The following is a 14440-nucleotide window of genomic DNA, read 5'->3' on the forward strand; positions in this document are numbered from 1 at the left end:
TATTCCAGATGTTCAAAAAATTAAGTACAGGCATACAGGATATTGAAAAAGACCTAAGTCAAACTTCTAGAGATGAAAATTACAATGAGATCACCCGCCTCCCCCCAAAAAAGATGGAACTGGCAGCTTTAACAATGCAGAAGAAAAGACTATTAAACTTGAAGACACAACAATAAAAACCATCCAAAATGAAACATAAAGAGGAAAAAAAAATGCCTGAAAAAGAAAAAAAAGGAGCATTAGTGAGCTGTGAAACAATTTCAAGCAGCCTAATGAATCTGTAACATTAGAGTCCCTGAAGGAGAGGAGGAGGTAGACAGAAAATGTTATTTGATGAAAACTATAAAATCACAAAACTAAGAAACTCAACAAACCCCAAGCACAAGAAACACACACACAAAAACCATATCAAGGAACATAGTCATACTGCTCAAAACCGGTGATAAAAAAGAAACATCTTAAAGCAAACAGAGAAGGAAAAAACATTATGTAGAGAGGAACAAAGAGGGAAAATGGACTCCTTGTCTGAAACAATGCAAACCAGAAGACAGTAGAGTGATTATTATTCATCTTTAAAATACTCAAAGAATAAAATGGCCAACCTAGAATTCTACATCCAGCAAAAATATCTTTCAAATATGAAGATAAAATAAAGATGTTGTTAGAAATGCAAATATCGAACAAGTTTCTCACCAGGAGACCCACACAAGAAATGTAATAGGGAATTTTTCGGGCAGAAGGAAAATGACACCAGATGGAAATACAGATTTACACAAAGGAATGAAGGTCACTGAAAATGGCAACTACATAGGTAAAGCTACAAGAGTTTTTCTTATTATTTAAATCTCTTTAAAACATAATTGAAACTATAACAACTGCATGACAGAGTGAGGAAATAAATCCATTCCTCAAAAAGCAACTAAAAAGCTGGGTAAACGGTTTTTAAAAAACAATCATTACGATGCTCTGGAATTAGACCAAAGGCATACAACACACTGAGATGTGTTTATGCATGAAAGCTACTCAACATCAAGCAAGCACGGTAGAGCTGAGTCTGTGACCTTGCTTGGGCCTGTGCCCCAGCCCTCTCAGGTAGTTCAAGATAGTCTGCGAAAACAATAAGCTCTGCTACTTGAAGGATCGTACTTGGAGGGGTACAGCTACAGCGGTAATCTCAGTGGCTAGTGAAAACAGAGGGCCGGCAGCTCAGTTAGCTTAGGTTGCTAGCCTGTTTGGGGTAACGAGCAGGCAGACTAGCCAGAGATTTAACAAAGGTTAAAGGTTAGTTTGTGCACACGTAAAGCAAAGACCTTAGTGGGCCCAAGCCAACCAACATCCTTGGTCAACAGAGTCAGAGCCTGTGCATGCGCAAAGGCACATGGGAGAGCCCAGCGCAAAGGAAAAGAATAAAGTCTGAATCCCAACCTATACACAAATCCATCAGAAAAGAATGAATACCTTACTCACTTGAGGTATTTGAATAAATCTCTGAGCAATCCTGGGCTAAGAAATAAGCTATAAGAAGGGGACACCAATATGACGTCAAGCTTAAAAACAAGACAGAATGCTAGGTGCTTTAATTATACATTACCTCTAGTCTTCACAATAATCCTGTGAGAAGTCACTTAGATAGTAAGTGTATAATCAAGGGCTGAAATCCGTACTATTTCCACTCCAAAGCTCCATATACTTTCCAAAGAATATGTATGCTGTTCTTTTCCTACAGCATAAATATCCACCTGCCTGAAGCAGCAGGGGTATGGCTATTAACAAAAAATGAAAGCCCTCTCTTCCTTCTCCTGTATAAACCCAAGTAAGAAAAAGAAAATAAAAATCCCCAACTTACTGCAAGAAGATTCATGATGGTATGCCCCGTCTCTCCAAACAATGGCTTCCGAAATCTGACACTGAAGAGTGGGCACGGATAAACTACAGAAATGAGAAATAATGAGACTAAGTTTGACAGCTTAATATTTTGGTTAAAGACATCATGGTTCATAAAGTTTTCAAAATATAACTGTAATAGATGTTTTAGAGCATATGAAATTTAGGGGTCAAAAATATTTAGCATGGTAGCATCAAAGACAAACTCTGAGCCTTCTACAAACCATACCAGAGTAAGTCTTTTGATGACAAGAATAAGCCTTTTGATGCAGCTGTCTTAAAAATGAACTATAAAGTCTTAGGAAGCGCTCTTCTTCAAACTGGATTAATATGATCCGGGAAACAAATCTCTCCTAATTCTTCTGTGTTCACTCTTATATACCTCCCAATCAGGATCCTCCTTAGAATAGCCAAACATGAGGTGACCTATTAGCTGGCTTACTCCTTGAACTTTATGGGGTGAACTGCCTGTAAAAGACAGGAAGATATACATGTTGTTTCCTCTGATTACAATCCTTTCCTTTCCCTACTTCATCTAGCTGACTGATATGCCTCTTTTACAATTCAGGCCAGAAGCAAACTGGTCCAAGAAATGTTTCTTATTCAACTCCTTCATTCAAGAGTCCATCTTGGAACTCCAGAAGAACTTTGTTAACTTTGAACATGCGTTTTAACACAATACACTACTGTAATCACAATATCTGTATATCTTCCTTACAAAGGTATCAAGAGCCTATAAACCATGTCTTATCTATTTCTGAATTCCCAGGATTTGTCACAAATGGTAGGCCTTTATTAAATTCTTACTTAATAAATAAGTGGAAGAACGAAGCTGACTTGCTGAAAACATTAATATACTGTGCTATGCTTCATAAAATAGTTCATTATCTTATTTGATCCTCTTAACAATCTTACATAATGTAAAAGGCAAGTATTATTTTTTCCAGTTGCAGAAGAAACTGAAAGACTGAGTGACTTGCCCAAAGGTACAGAGCTAGTAAGTCATAGAGTTAAGAACCTTGTTCAAATGGTCCAATTCCTAGACCATGGCAATTCTGATTAGGTGAAAATATAGTTTAAAATAAAGCTTGTATTTAGGCCTTAATGTCTTAAAAAAAACCCTCACAACTTAGTTGTACAAGTTCCACCATGGGCAAGGAAGCTCTTCTATTGCTCACTTTACCAAAAGTGATCTCTACACCACTAGTTTCCAGTATCTGTTACGTCATGTAAGATATAATTTGTCATAACTATTTTCCAACAAAATTACAAAAAAAAATGTTCACTACGGATACTGTAAAAAATTACTTGTTAAATTCCAATACATTTTTTCTGAAGATGAACATATTTTTATCAATGAACTATATAAAACCAGTAAGTTTACAAGGTATTAAATAATCACTAACTTTCTCATTTGAAATTTTTAATCCTCACCGTTAAAGCTAAAGCAAGTAAAGACAATGACCAAATTTAGCTTAGCTATTTCAAAAAACCTCTGCTGGATTGTATCACTGGAGGTGAGGGGGTCTGAATATCTCAGGCCTTTATTTAAAGAGTCATCACATCTTGGTCATATGGCATAGAAGAAGCTATTTTACTACTTACGTCGGTATTCAGCTCCAAGTCTCAACATTAGACGGATGGGAAACACTTTAGCCCAAGGAGTTTCCCATTTCTGGATGAGAATCCCAAACAAGTAAGGTGGGGTTGGGAGGACTAGGTCTTGCAGTGACTGGTAGGTAGATGTCACATATAAGAATCCACCATGTTCTTTACTGCCAAGGAAACTCTGACTGAAGAAGGAATGCCCCAAGTTGCCCACAACATTTCCTAAAACAAAAAGTTCATTAATTACTCTCTATCAATAAATCAATCATATTCTTAGTCATCATTATTACTTAACATAAGGCCAGAAATGGCTGAACACTGATTCCCAAACTTTCACTATGAAAGACATGTTTATAAAGTTGTTTTTTTAATAAAGGTATTTATTAAATGAAAATTTGTTTTCCAATTTTATCAGGGCCCTCTGGTGAGTATGAAATAGCTTGCATTATCACACTGTAGAAGTCTATCTAGCTAAAAGCCAAAAATATTGAAATGCCTTCCTTAGATTGGACAGCTCTACTGTATGAATTACTTTAGAGGTCTCAGGATAAGAATTACTGCCTCAAAAGTCATGAAAAAAAATGTTACTACTAGGTACCTGCTCTCGCAAAGCTTACAATCTCATTGGGTGAATAAAATCAATTCATAAACATAATGAATTAAGACAACAAGTACAGTTACGTATGAGACATTGAGGGCAGAAAATTTATGGAGAAGGTAGTATCCTAGGATTTATGTTTTGTAATTTTGGGTGAGACAAATATGAAACATAACATAAGGCTTATTTAAATTCATATTAGGTTTTTTTCTGTTGGCTGCAAATGCTCTTGACTAAGCACTTTCTAATTCAAATATTTTTTAAATTCAAGAGTGACAAATCAGCCTTTCATTAGGAAGAGATTTTCCTCAGTTTAGAATTACAAAAGAACTTCCCAACAGGAACTGTTCCATAATGGGAGATAGATTCCCTAGACATGTGTATGCTTCTTCCGATATTTCTGAAAGAAACAACAGAAAATGCAGAATCCTCATCAGAAAACTTAACGCTTACTCTCTGGAAAACTGGAGTGTGTCCACAGAACAGTTCAATGATGGGTCACAGATTCCTTGAGTGAAGTAGGAAGCTATGTTGACAGTAGGGTCCACAAGTGAAGGGAACACCTCCCCACGAGACTCAGAGAAGCTTTGTGGCTGACAGCCATGTTCACCTGAACATTAATATCTGCCAAATACATTTAGGGGCAGGACTCTAGCCCCAGGATTAGCCAAATCTAGCTGTACATCTGAGCTGCTGGGACAGATCTATAAAAACAAAAAAATCTCCATATCCAGGAAGTGGTATGGTATTTTTGGGGGAAAAAGAAAATCACAAATTATGGAGTCACAGAGGTATAGTTCTGAATACTAGTTCAATCACTATTATGTGATTTGGGGGTAAGTTATTTGACTTCTGCGAGCTTCAATATCTGTGTAAAATGGGGGAAATTACAAATTTCAGACCTGTTGTGAAGAATAAATGATAGAATTTATACAAAATGCCTAACAGCACATGGCACAGAGTGTGTTCTCAAAAACTTGCAACTATTACTGTCATAATGTACATATACATATAATGATGAGCCAAATAGTATAGGATTTTCTTTGCTTTATCAAAGATTTTAGAGTAAGATTTGTATAATTTTTCATCTTTTAACCTGGGGGAGGAGAAAGGGAGGTAAAAGAGATGGAAGATTTTTTTCCATCTATAATGGAGAGTACTCAATATCATTCCTCTAAAGTTCTAATGAGAGCACAATGCTTATGTTTCATAAGATTGCCCTGGGGCATACAACTCAAAGGTAAAAACTATGTTGGCTTGGTACTCAGGCATTCATTCATTATCCCTTTGGGGATCTCCCTATTAGAGACTGGATTATTTATGGATAATCTATTACTGGTTATTTTTCCACAGATATTTACCTTTTTGCTTCTACCACCTAAAAACCTTCTCCTCCCTGTCTCAATCACACTCAGATTCCTCACTACACCCCTTTATATTATAAAATATGTGTTATCCTGTAAGCATCTACTTTCTTTAAAATTTTTTTCTAAGGTAAATCTCTATCAATCCTAACGAGTGATTTAGTTTAGACTGTCAGGTACCACCTCGTCTACAAACAAGCAGCATTCCACAGGTGTAGATACCGGCAAAAATAAAACAGCAGGAGAATCTGACAAAGACAAGCTTTCATTGAAAATTTAATCTGGAGCTCTTGAACTCATAAAGTCTGTTATATATTTGTTTATACAGGTACTTCTCTATGGGAACATTCAATACAATGAATCCACTGAATTAATTCTATAAGCCTCAAGACCACTACAGAATCCATATAAATAAAATAGATACCGATTCTTGCTTCTGAGCTTAAATGACCTGGCAAGAATGTCAAAGGCTTGTATCAATAGCTTACAAAGCAATTTTACATGACCTTGATCAGATAATCATCAGATCAGTGCCACCAGGTTAACAGAGCAGGTATTATTTCCCTGAACTTTGGGATTTTTATTTCACAGGTGAAGAAACTGAAGGTTAGGAGTAGAGGTGAAGCGACTCTCAAAAGACACAAGGTAAAATGGCGGCAAAATAAGATCTAGAAAGCAGATCTTTCAATCTCCTAGTCTTTCCATATATCATACTGCCTTTAAAATATATACACATATATAGTAATTTGCAATTTTCCATCTTAAATTTGTAATTTTAACTTTGTTCTTCAGTGCTTACAGCCATCTTTAAATTCAATTCAAATACAGCTTATTATCTATGCAACAGCTTCCTTTTGTTTCAAAGCATGTTTATCCTCACAAATAACTCAAATGGAATTCCAAACAAATGGTTCAAGTAATATTAATATTCGTGAATATTAACATATAACTAAACCTCAAGCTATCAAAAGAATTTGGATAGTCCCTTGGTGTTCTTTGTAATAAATAAACTGCAGTTAAGCATGAGTACTTCCTTTAAGGTCATTTCCTCAGTTTACAACATCCGTGAGATTTACCATATAACTTCAGAACGTTCAAGAGGCAGTTTATTGCTTTTTTAAGACATGGGACTTAGAGAAGATACAGCTGAATTCAGACCTGGGTTCAGCCACTAATCAACTATGTGTTTGATCTTTGGCAAGTTACTTACACCCTTGGTGACTCTCATTTTCCTCATGTGTAAAATGGGGACAAGAACAGTATGAATCTCACAGAGTTGTAGTCAAGAAGAAATGAAATAGTGCACATTAAACAATGAATATGGCCTAGCATGCAGTGAGTGCTCAATAAATATTGGAGGGGTGCCTGCGTGGTGCAGTCCATTAAGCATCCAAATCTGGTTTCAGCTCAGGTTGTGATCTCAGGGTTGTGAGACTGAGCCCTGCATCAACCTCCATGCTCAGCGGGGAGTCTGCTTAAGACTCTCTACTCCCTCTCCATCTGCTCCCCACCCTGAGCACGCATACTCCCGTCTCTCTCTCTCAAATAAATCTTTTAAAATAGATAAATAAATAAATAAATACTAGATATTGGTCTTAAATCACCTCTTCATAACTACTTCCACTTTACTTTCTCATTGGTTGAAAAATTACTTTGCAAAAGCAGCAACACCATGGCTCCTTTGCTCATAGACAGATACAAAATAAATTTAATTTACCAAAAAGATTCACAATTAATTGTAAAAAGAGACTAAAAATCCAAACCATGATATGACATCTTTAACTCGAAAAACAATACGAGAAAATTATTGACGATAATGAAAACACCAATGAAGTCCCTCCTTCCCTGGAAACACACTGGTTAGGAAACATTTTTTTTCTTCTTATTTTACAGATAAAAAAGTGACCTGCTTCAGAAATACTGAAGATTATAAGCTGTGTAATTTTTATGGCCATGAGAAATAATAGCAAGCCTCTAAAATCTGAAACAATTACTACACATTGATTAATCAATCACACCTTTACCACACGATATGTACTATTAGATACTGGTCCAAAAAAGAGAAAGAGATACACATATTAGTAAAATATGTTCTAAGATATACAAAACCTGACAGACTCCCAGTCATTCCACAAATATTTACAGGATACCTATCATTTTTTAATAGATGTCTTATCAATTATTTATATTCTTTGAGAGATTACTATTTTAAAATCTCTTTTTTCCCCATCCTGTAATCCACCTACAATTTTTCTTCAAAATATTTGTGGGGATTGGGGCGCCTGGGTGGCACAGTCGTTAAGTGTCTGCCTTCGGCTCAGGGCGTGATCCTGGCGTTCTGGGATCTAGCCCCACATCAGGCTCCTCTGCTATGAGCCTGCTTCTTCCTCTCCCACTCCCCCTGCTTGTGTTCCCTCTCTCGCTGGCTGTCTCTATCTCTGTCAAATAAATAACTAAAATCTTTAAAAAAAAAATACTCATGGCGATAGAAAATTGGCAAGAGATGGTGGTTTAAAAATGTCTAAATACATTTTTTTCTAAGTTAATAGTGAGTATGCACCTATACTCTTAGACTGAGATAAACCTCCACATTAAAAAAAAAATCGAACTCCATTGTATTTGAGGCCTATAACTTTATTAGTGACATTACAAAATTATTAATAAAAATAAAATTAAAAAATGATTGCAGTTTATTAATAACCTACACATTATTAATACGGTACCTTAAAATTTACTTTGCCTTTTGATAAATCTATATAAGAAATGTAAGTTAACCAAAAGTTCATCTGGGTTAACTCAGGCGACCACAATTTAAAGATACAAAATAAGGAAGATTTCAGTAGAGTAGGTGACAAAGAGAAATAGTTAAAAAAATTTTTTTCAAAGATACAAAATTACAGAAACTTCCCAAATAATCTGCATGAGTGACCCATGGTATTTCTTTCTCAAGGATCAGAGACACTTGAGGCCTCAGAAACACTCTTACTTAGGTTTTTTTTGTTTTTGTTTTAAATTTTTGTATTCTTTTTATTTTTATTTTATTTTATTTTTAAGATTTTATTTATTTATTCGACAGAGATAGAGACAGCCAGAGAGAGAGGGAACACAAGCAGCATGAGTGGGAGAGGAAGAAGCAGGCTCACAGCAGAGGAGCCTGATGTGGGGCTCGATCCCAGAACGCCGGGATCACGCCCTGAGCCGAAGGCAGACGCTCAACGACTGCGCCACCCAGGCGCCCCTACTCTTACTTAGGTTGACCTCGATAGTATTTACTCTTGTTTCCAAGTCCCAGGGGGAACAAGAAGTCAGGAATAAGCACAGCATTTTTATTAATAGAAGTGTTCTCTCAGGACTCCTTTCCTCCAGGTACTTTTCCACAAAATGACAAACAAAATTACTCCTAGAGACATCATATCAATTTACTGATTCCTTCAATCCACAGGTTTTTTTATTAAGCTTCTCCAATGTGCCAGACTATTGTTCTAAAGGCTGGCACACAGAGCTCAGCCAGATAAATCTTGCCCTCACAGAGCTTATATTCTAAAGGAGGAACACAAACAACATCAGTTAGTAAAGTTAGTAGTAAATGTTTTGAAGAAAATAAAACTAGGAAGGTAATGTAAAAGATTGATGGGAAAAGGGGAGAGAATACTTCCTTAGCTTAAGAGGGTCAGGGAAAAATCCTTTGAGGCAGAAACATTTGACAACAGACCTGAATGAAGAGAAGATACCAACCAGTTAAGATCTGCAAAGAATAGCATTCCAGGTCTAGGAACAGTAAGTACAAAAACCAAGAATTAGAAATAAGTTTGATGGGTTCAGAGGTCACAAAGGTGATCAATGTAGATAAAGCTACAGTAAGAGCAGTAAAAGATAAGGTCAAAGAAATCTTTAGGTACTAAGTCATATACGATCTTGTTGGCCAAAGGCATTTGGAGTTTATTCTAATTGTAGTGGAAAGCCTCCAGAAGGTTTAAAGCAGCTTCAATTGGTCCACAAATATGCTCTCAATTCACAAGGATTAGATTTAGGATACCCAAAGAACAGCTGAGAGAAGATAAACATGTCTGCAAACATAAGGCTGCACATGAATGAAGAGGAACAAAAAGCATTTTTCAAAGATAAAAATGATTTCACTTGCAAGGTTAATATTTACATTCTCTGTTTATAATTTTGTTTTCTTGCCTTGTTCCAAAGTTAAATCTAAAAGCTGAAAATTAGTAACAGTGTAAGCCTTGTTATGTCCATGTAAATATTAATCAATTCACATTAATATTCCTCTTAAATTAATGAGTTTTTTGAAGAGAGAATGTACCCTAGGATCCAGCATAAAAGGCAAAGAAAGATTACCCAAAACAACAGTTCAGAGATCAAGACTGATTTGAGAGGCTCTAACATGAAAAAGGAGTTCCAAAAGAAGACAATGTTGGGAATGAAAAAGAAGTAATATTCAAAGAGATAATAACCAAGAATTTTCCAAATTAAAGAAAGAAATGTGTTTTCAGATCAAAAGTACACTTTTGGCACTAGACAGCAAAAATAAAACTAAATCCCCATATATGTACACATATAGATCAATGGAATAATAGAGAAAGAGATCTATACACAGAATACAAACTAATATTCAAAAACAATATCAAGGTAATTCAATGGCAAAGGATAGTCTTTTTAACAAAGTGTGCTGAACAATTGGATATCCATAAGCAAAAAAAAAAAGAACTTTTGAGTCTTACCTCTCTGTACGGGCCAAGGGCAGGCTGCCCCTCAGATGGGCCACTTTGACATGAAGATTATTTTGGGTTAAAAAGCTATTAAAACCCAGCAGATTCAGGAATAGCTCTTTACCTCTCACACAACTGCCTACAAAAAATTTAAATAAAGGACCTGATCTGGGAAGAAAGCTATCACCACAGATAACTACATTATACTTTGAACTAGGTATGGCAGACATGAAGGAACCTACACAGGCCTGCTTGATCAAAGTTCTCTATGTCACATTGTTTCTGGGTGGCCCAGAAAACATTTGAACATTAACTCTTTTCATCTTCCTGTGAATTGCATTCCTTCCCTCTGAAGTCCCAGCCCCCTACCACCCCATTTTCCTTAGTTCAGAATGACATATATACCTCACTTTGCCTGTCTTTGGAATTTCCATGTCTGTATGGACTCTGCATATGTATGAATTAAATTTTATTTTCTCCTATTAATCTGTCTCATGTCAAGTTGATTTTTAGTTCAGCTAGAAGACTCTTGACAAGAACAGGAAATTCTTACTCCCCAAAACCTCACTCGCTGTGCAAATATTAACTCAAAATGAATTATAGATCTATATGTAAGAGCTACAATTATAAAACTTCTAGAAAAAAATATAGGAGAAAATTTTTGTAACTTTGGGTTAAGGTAAAGATTTCTTAGGAAACTAAAGTATAAAGTATAAAAGAAAAACTGATAAACTCGACTTACCAAATTTAAAACTATACTCCTTGAAAGACAGTTAAGAAAATGAAAAGACAAGCCATGCACTGGAATATAATACTTGAAAAATGCACTATCCAATAAAGGACGTGTGTCCAAAATTTATAAAGTACTAAAAACTCATTAAGAAAACTCAGTTTTTAAATGGGCAAAAGAAGAGTTACAGATGACAAATAAGCATATGAAATGATGCTGAATATCATTAGCCATTAGGGAAATGCAAACTGAAATTACAATGAGATGCTACAACACATTCATTAGAAAAGCACACACACAAAAATTTTTTTAAGGCAATATCAAGTCTGGCAAGGATCCAGAATAACTGGAACTTTTCATACATTGCTGGTAAATGTATAAACTACAACATGTACATACATTCAATCATATGGATGAATCTCAAAAGCATTATGCTAAATGAAATAAGCCAAATACAAATGTGAGATTCCATTTATAAAACCTTCTGGAAAATACAAAACTATTGGGAAAGAAATCAGATTGATAGTTGCCAGGGGCAGAAGGTAAGGGGAGAGGATTAAATACAAAAGGCCATGAAGCAGGGTTTAGACATGATGGAAATGCTGTGTATGCTGATTTTGGTAGCGGTTACCTGACTATATCTGTTCATCTACACGCACTAAACTGTATGTCTGGAAAGGTGGATTTTACTGTATATAAATTATACCTCAATAAACCTGACTACAAAAACTCACAGAAAACTTTAGTAACAGACTTGCACAAAATTAAGGATAAAAAGAAAATCCTAAAAGCCCAAGGCTGAAAAAAAAAAAAGAAAGAAAAAAAACCAGACTGAAGGAGATGCCAAAAGACAATGGAGTCATATCTTCAAAGTACTTCCTAAGGGGAGGTAAAAGGAAGAAGGTAAGGAAGGAGAGAACAAAGAGAAAGGGGAGGGGAAAAAAATCTGTTAACCTGAAATTTTGTAACCAATGAATTATTCAAGAGGGATGGTAAAATATAAAAATTTGAGCCACACAAAGGCTAATGGAGTTTACCAACCACAGAGCTCCCCTAAGAGAACTACTAAAAGGATGTATTTCAGCAAGAAAACCAAGTCCAAATGGAAACATAAGATACTAAAACAACAGATATGGAGAAAATAAAATGGCAATTTTAGTAATTTTGATTGAACTGAATAATGATAGTGATCTTTCATACTGACATTGAATACTGAATTGATAATATAAATAAAATCATTTTTCTTTTACAACAAAAGGCAAAACAAACTATAGGTAACAACAGTAAGACTCCTTTAAGTGTAGGGTTAGGTTGTGTGTTCGAGACCTTTTCCTGGTTGACCCATTCATTCTTTAGAAGGATGCTCTTTAGCCTCCACCTATTTGAGTTCTTTTTTCAAAGCACTGTGGTCCGAAAATATGCAGGAATGATCCCAATCTTTAGGTATCAGTTGAGACCTGATTTGTGACCCAGGATGTGATCTCTTCTGGAGAATGTTCCATGTGCACTAGAGAAGAATGTGTATTCTGTTGCTTTGGGATGATGTTCTGAATATATCTGTGAAGTCCATCTGGTCCAGTGTGTCTTTTAAAGCCCTTGTTTCCTTGTTGATCTGCTTAGATGATCTGTCCGTTTCAGTGAGGGGGGTGTTAAAGTCCCCTACTATGATTTTATTATTGTCGATGTGTTTCTTTGATTTTGTTATTAATTGGCTTATATAATTGGCTGCTCCCATGTTAGGAGCATAAATATTTACAATTGTTAGATCTTCTTGTTGGATAGACCCTATAAGTATGTATGACATAGTGCCCTTCCTCATCTCTTATTAAAGTCTTTGGTTTAAGATCTAATTTGTCTGATATAAGGATTGCCACCCCAGCTTTCTTTTGATGTCCACTAGCATGATAAATGGTTTTCCACCCCCTCACTTTAAATCTGGAGGTGTCTTTGGGTCTAAAATGAGTCTCCTGCAGACAGCATATTGATGGGTCTTACTTTTTTATCCAATCTGATACCCTGTGTCTTTTGATTGGGGCATTTAGCCCATTTACATTCAGGTTAACTATTGAAAGATATGAATTTAGTGCCATTGTCTTGCCGGTAAGGTGACAGTTACTGTATATTGTCTCTGTTCTTTTCTGGTCTATGTTACTTTTGGACTTTCTCTTTGCTTAGAGGACCGCTTTCAATATTTTTTGTAGGGCTGGTTTGGTGATTGCAAATTCTTTTAGTTTTTGTTTTTCCTGGAAGGTTTTTATCTCTCCTATTTTCATTGACAGCCTAGCTGGATAAAGTATTCTTGGCTGAATTTTTTTTCACTTAGTACTCCGAATATATCATGCCAGTCCTTAATGGCCTGCCAGGTCTCTGATACTTTATGTGGAAAACCCAAAAGACTAGAACTGCTAGAACCCCAAAACTGCTAGAACTCAAACAGGAATTCAGTAAAGTGGCAGGATATAAAGTCAATGCACAGAAATCAGTTGCATTTCTATATACCAACAACGAGACAGAAAAAAAAGAAATTAAGGGTTGATCCCATTTACAATCATACCCAAAACCATAAGATACCTAGGAATAAATCTAACCAAAGAGGCAAAGGATCTGTACTCAGGAAACTACAGAATGCTCAAGAAAGAAATTGAGGAAGACACAAAGAAATGGAAAAACATTCCACGGTCATGGATTGGAAGAACAAACTGTGAAAATGTCTATGCTACCTAGAGCAATCTACACATTCAATGCAATCCCGATCAAAATACCATCGACTTCTTTCACAGAGCTAGAACAAATAATCCTAAAATTTGTATGGAACCAGAAAAGACCCCAAATAGCCAGGGTAATGTTGAAAAAGAAAACCAAAGCTGGTGGCATCACAATTCTGGACTTCAAGCTCTATTACAAAGCTGTAATCACCAAGACACTATGGTATTGGCACAAAATCAGACACACAGATCAATGGAACAGAACAGAAAACTCGAAATGGACTCCCAACTCTATGGTCAACTAATCTTCGACAAAGCAGAAAAGAATATTCAATGGAAAAAAGACAGTCTAGTCTCTTCAACAAACAGTGTTGGGAAAATTGGACAGCCATATGCAGAAGAATGAAATTGGACCACTTCTATACACCATCCACAAAAAAAGACTCATAATGGATGAAAGACCTAAATGTGAGACAGGAACCCATCAAAATCCTTGAGGAGAACATAGGCAGCAACATTTTTGACCTCAGCCGCAGCAACTTCTTCCTAGACACATCGCCAAAGGCAAGGGAAACAAAAGCAAAAATGAACTACTGGGACTTCGTCAAGATAAAAAGCTTTTGCACAGCAAAGGAAACAGTCGACAAAGCCATAAGACAACCAACAGAATGGGAGAAGATATTTGCAAATGACATATCAGATAAAGGGCTAGTATTTAAAATCTATGAAGAACTTATCAAACTCAACACCCAAAGAACAAATAATCCAATCAAGAAATGGGCAGAAGACCAGAATAGATATTTCTGCAAAGAAGACGTCCAAATGGCCAA

General features: G+C 35.9%; 1 protein-coding gene across 1 annotated transcript in view; it reads right to left on the reverse strand.

The window, feature by feature from the left end:
• Positions 1-14440, reverse strand: part of ZFYVE9 (zinc finger FYVE-type containing 9) — a 172125-nt gene that overhangs the window by 39915 nt on the left and 117770 nt on the right. Inside the window, exons 11-12 of the mRNA XM_040627308.1 lie at positions 3490-3714; positions 1847-1929 (exon numbers count right to left, since the gene is read on the reverse strand). Of these exons, the coding sequence (XP_040483242.1) occupies positions 1847-1929; positions 3490-3714 (308 nt within the window). The remainder of the gene's footprint in view (positions 1-1846; positions 1930-3489; positions 3715-14440) is intronic.

The sequence above is a fragment of the Ursus maritimus genome, unplaced genomic scaffold, assembly GCF_017311325.1.
Source record: "Ursus maritimus isolate PB19 unplaced genomic scaffold, ASM1731132v1 scaffold_12, whole genome shotgun sequence".
Taxonomy (NCBI): Eukaryota; Metazoa; Chordata; class Mammalia; order Carnivora; family Ursidae; genus Ursus; species Ursus maritimus.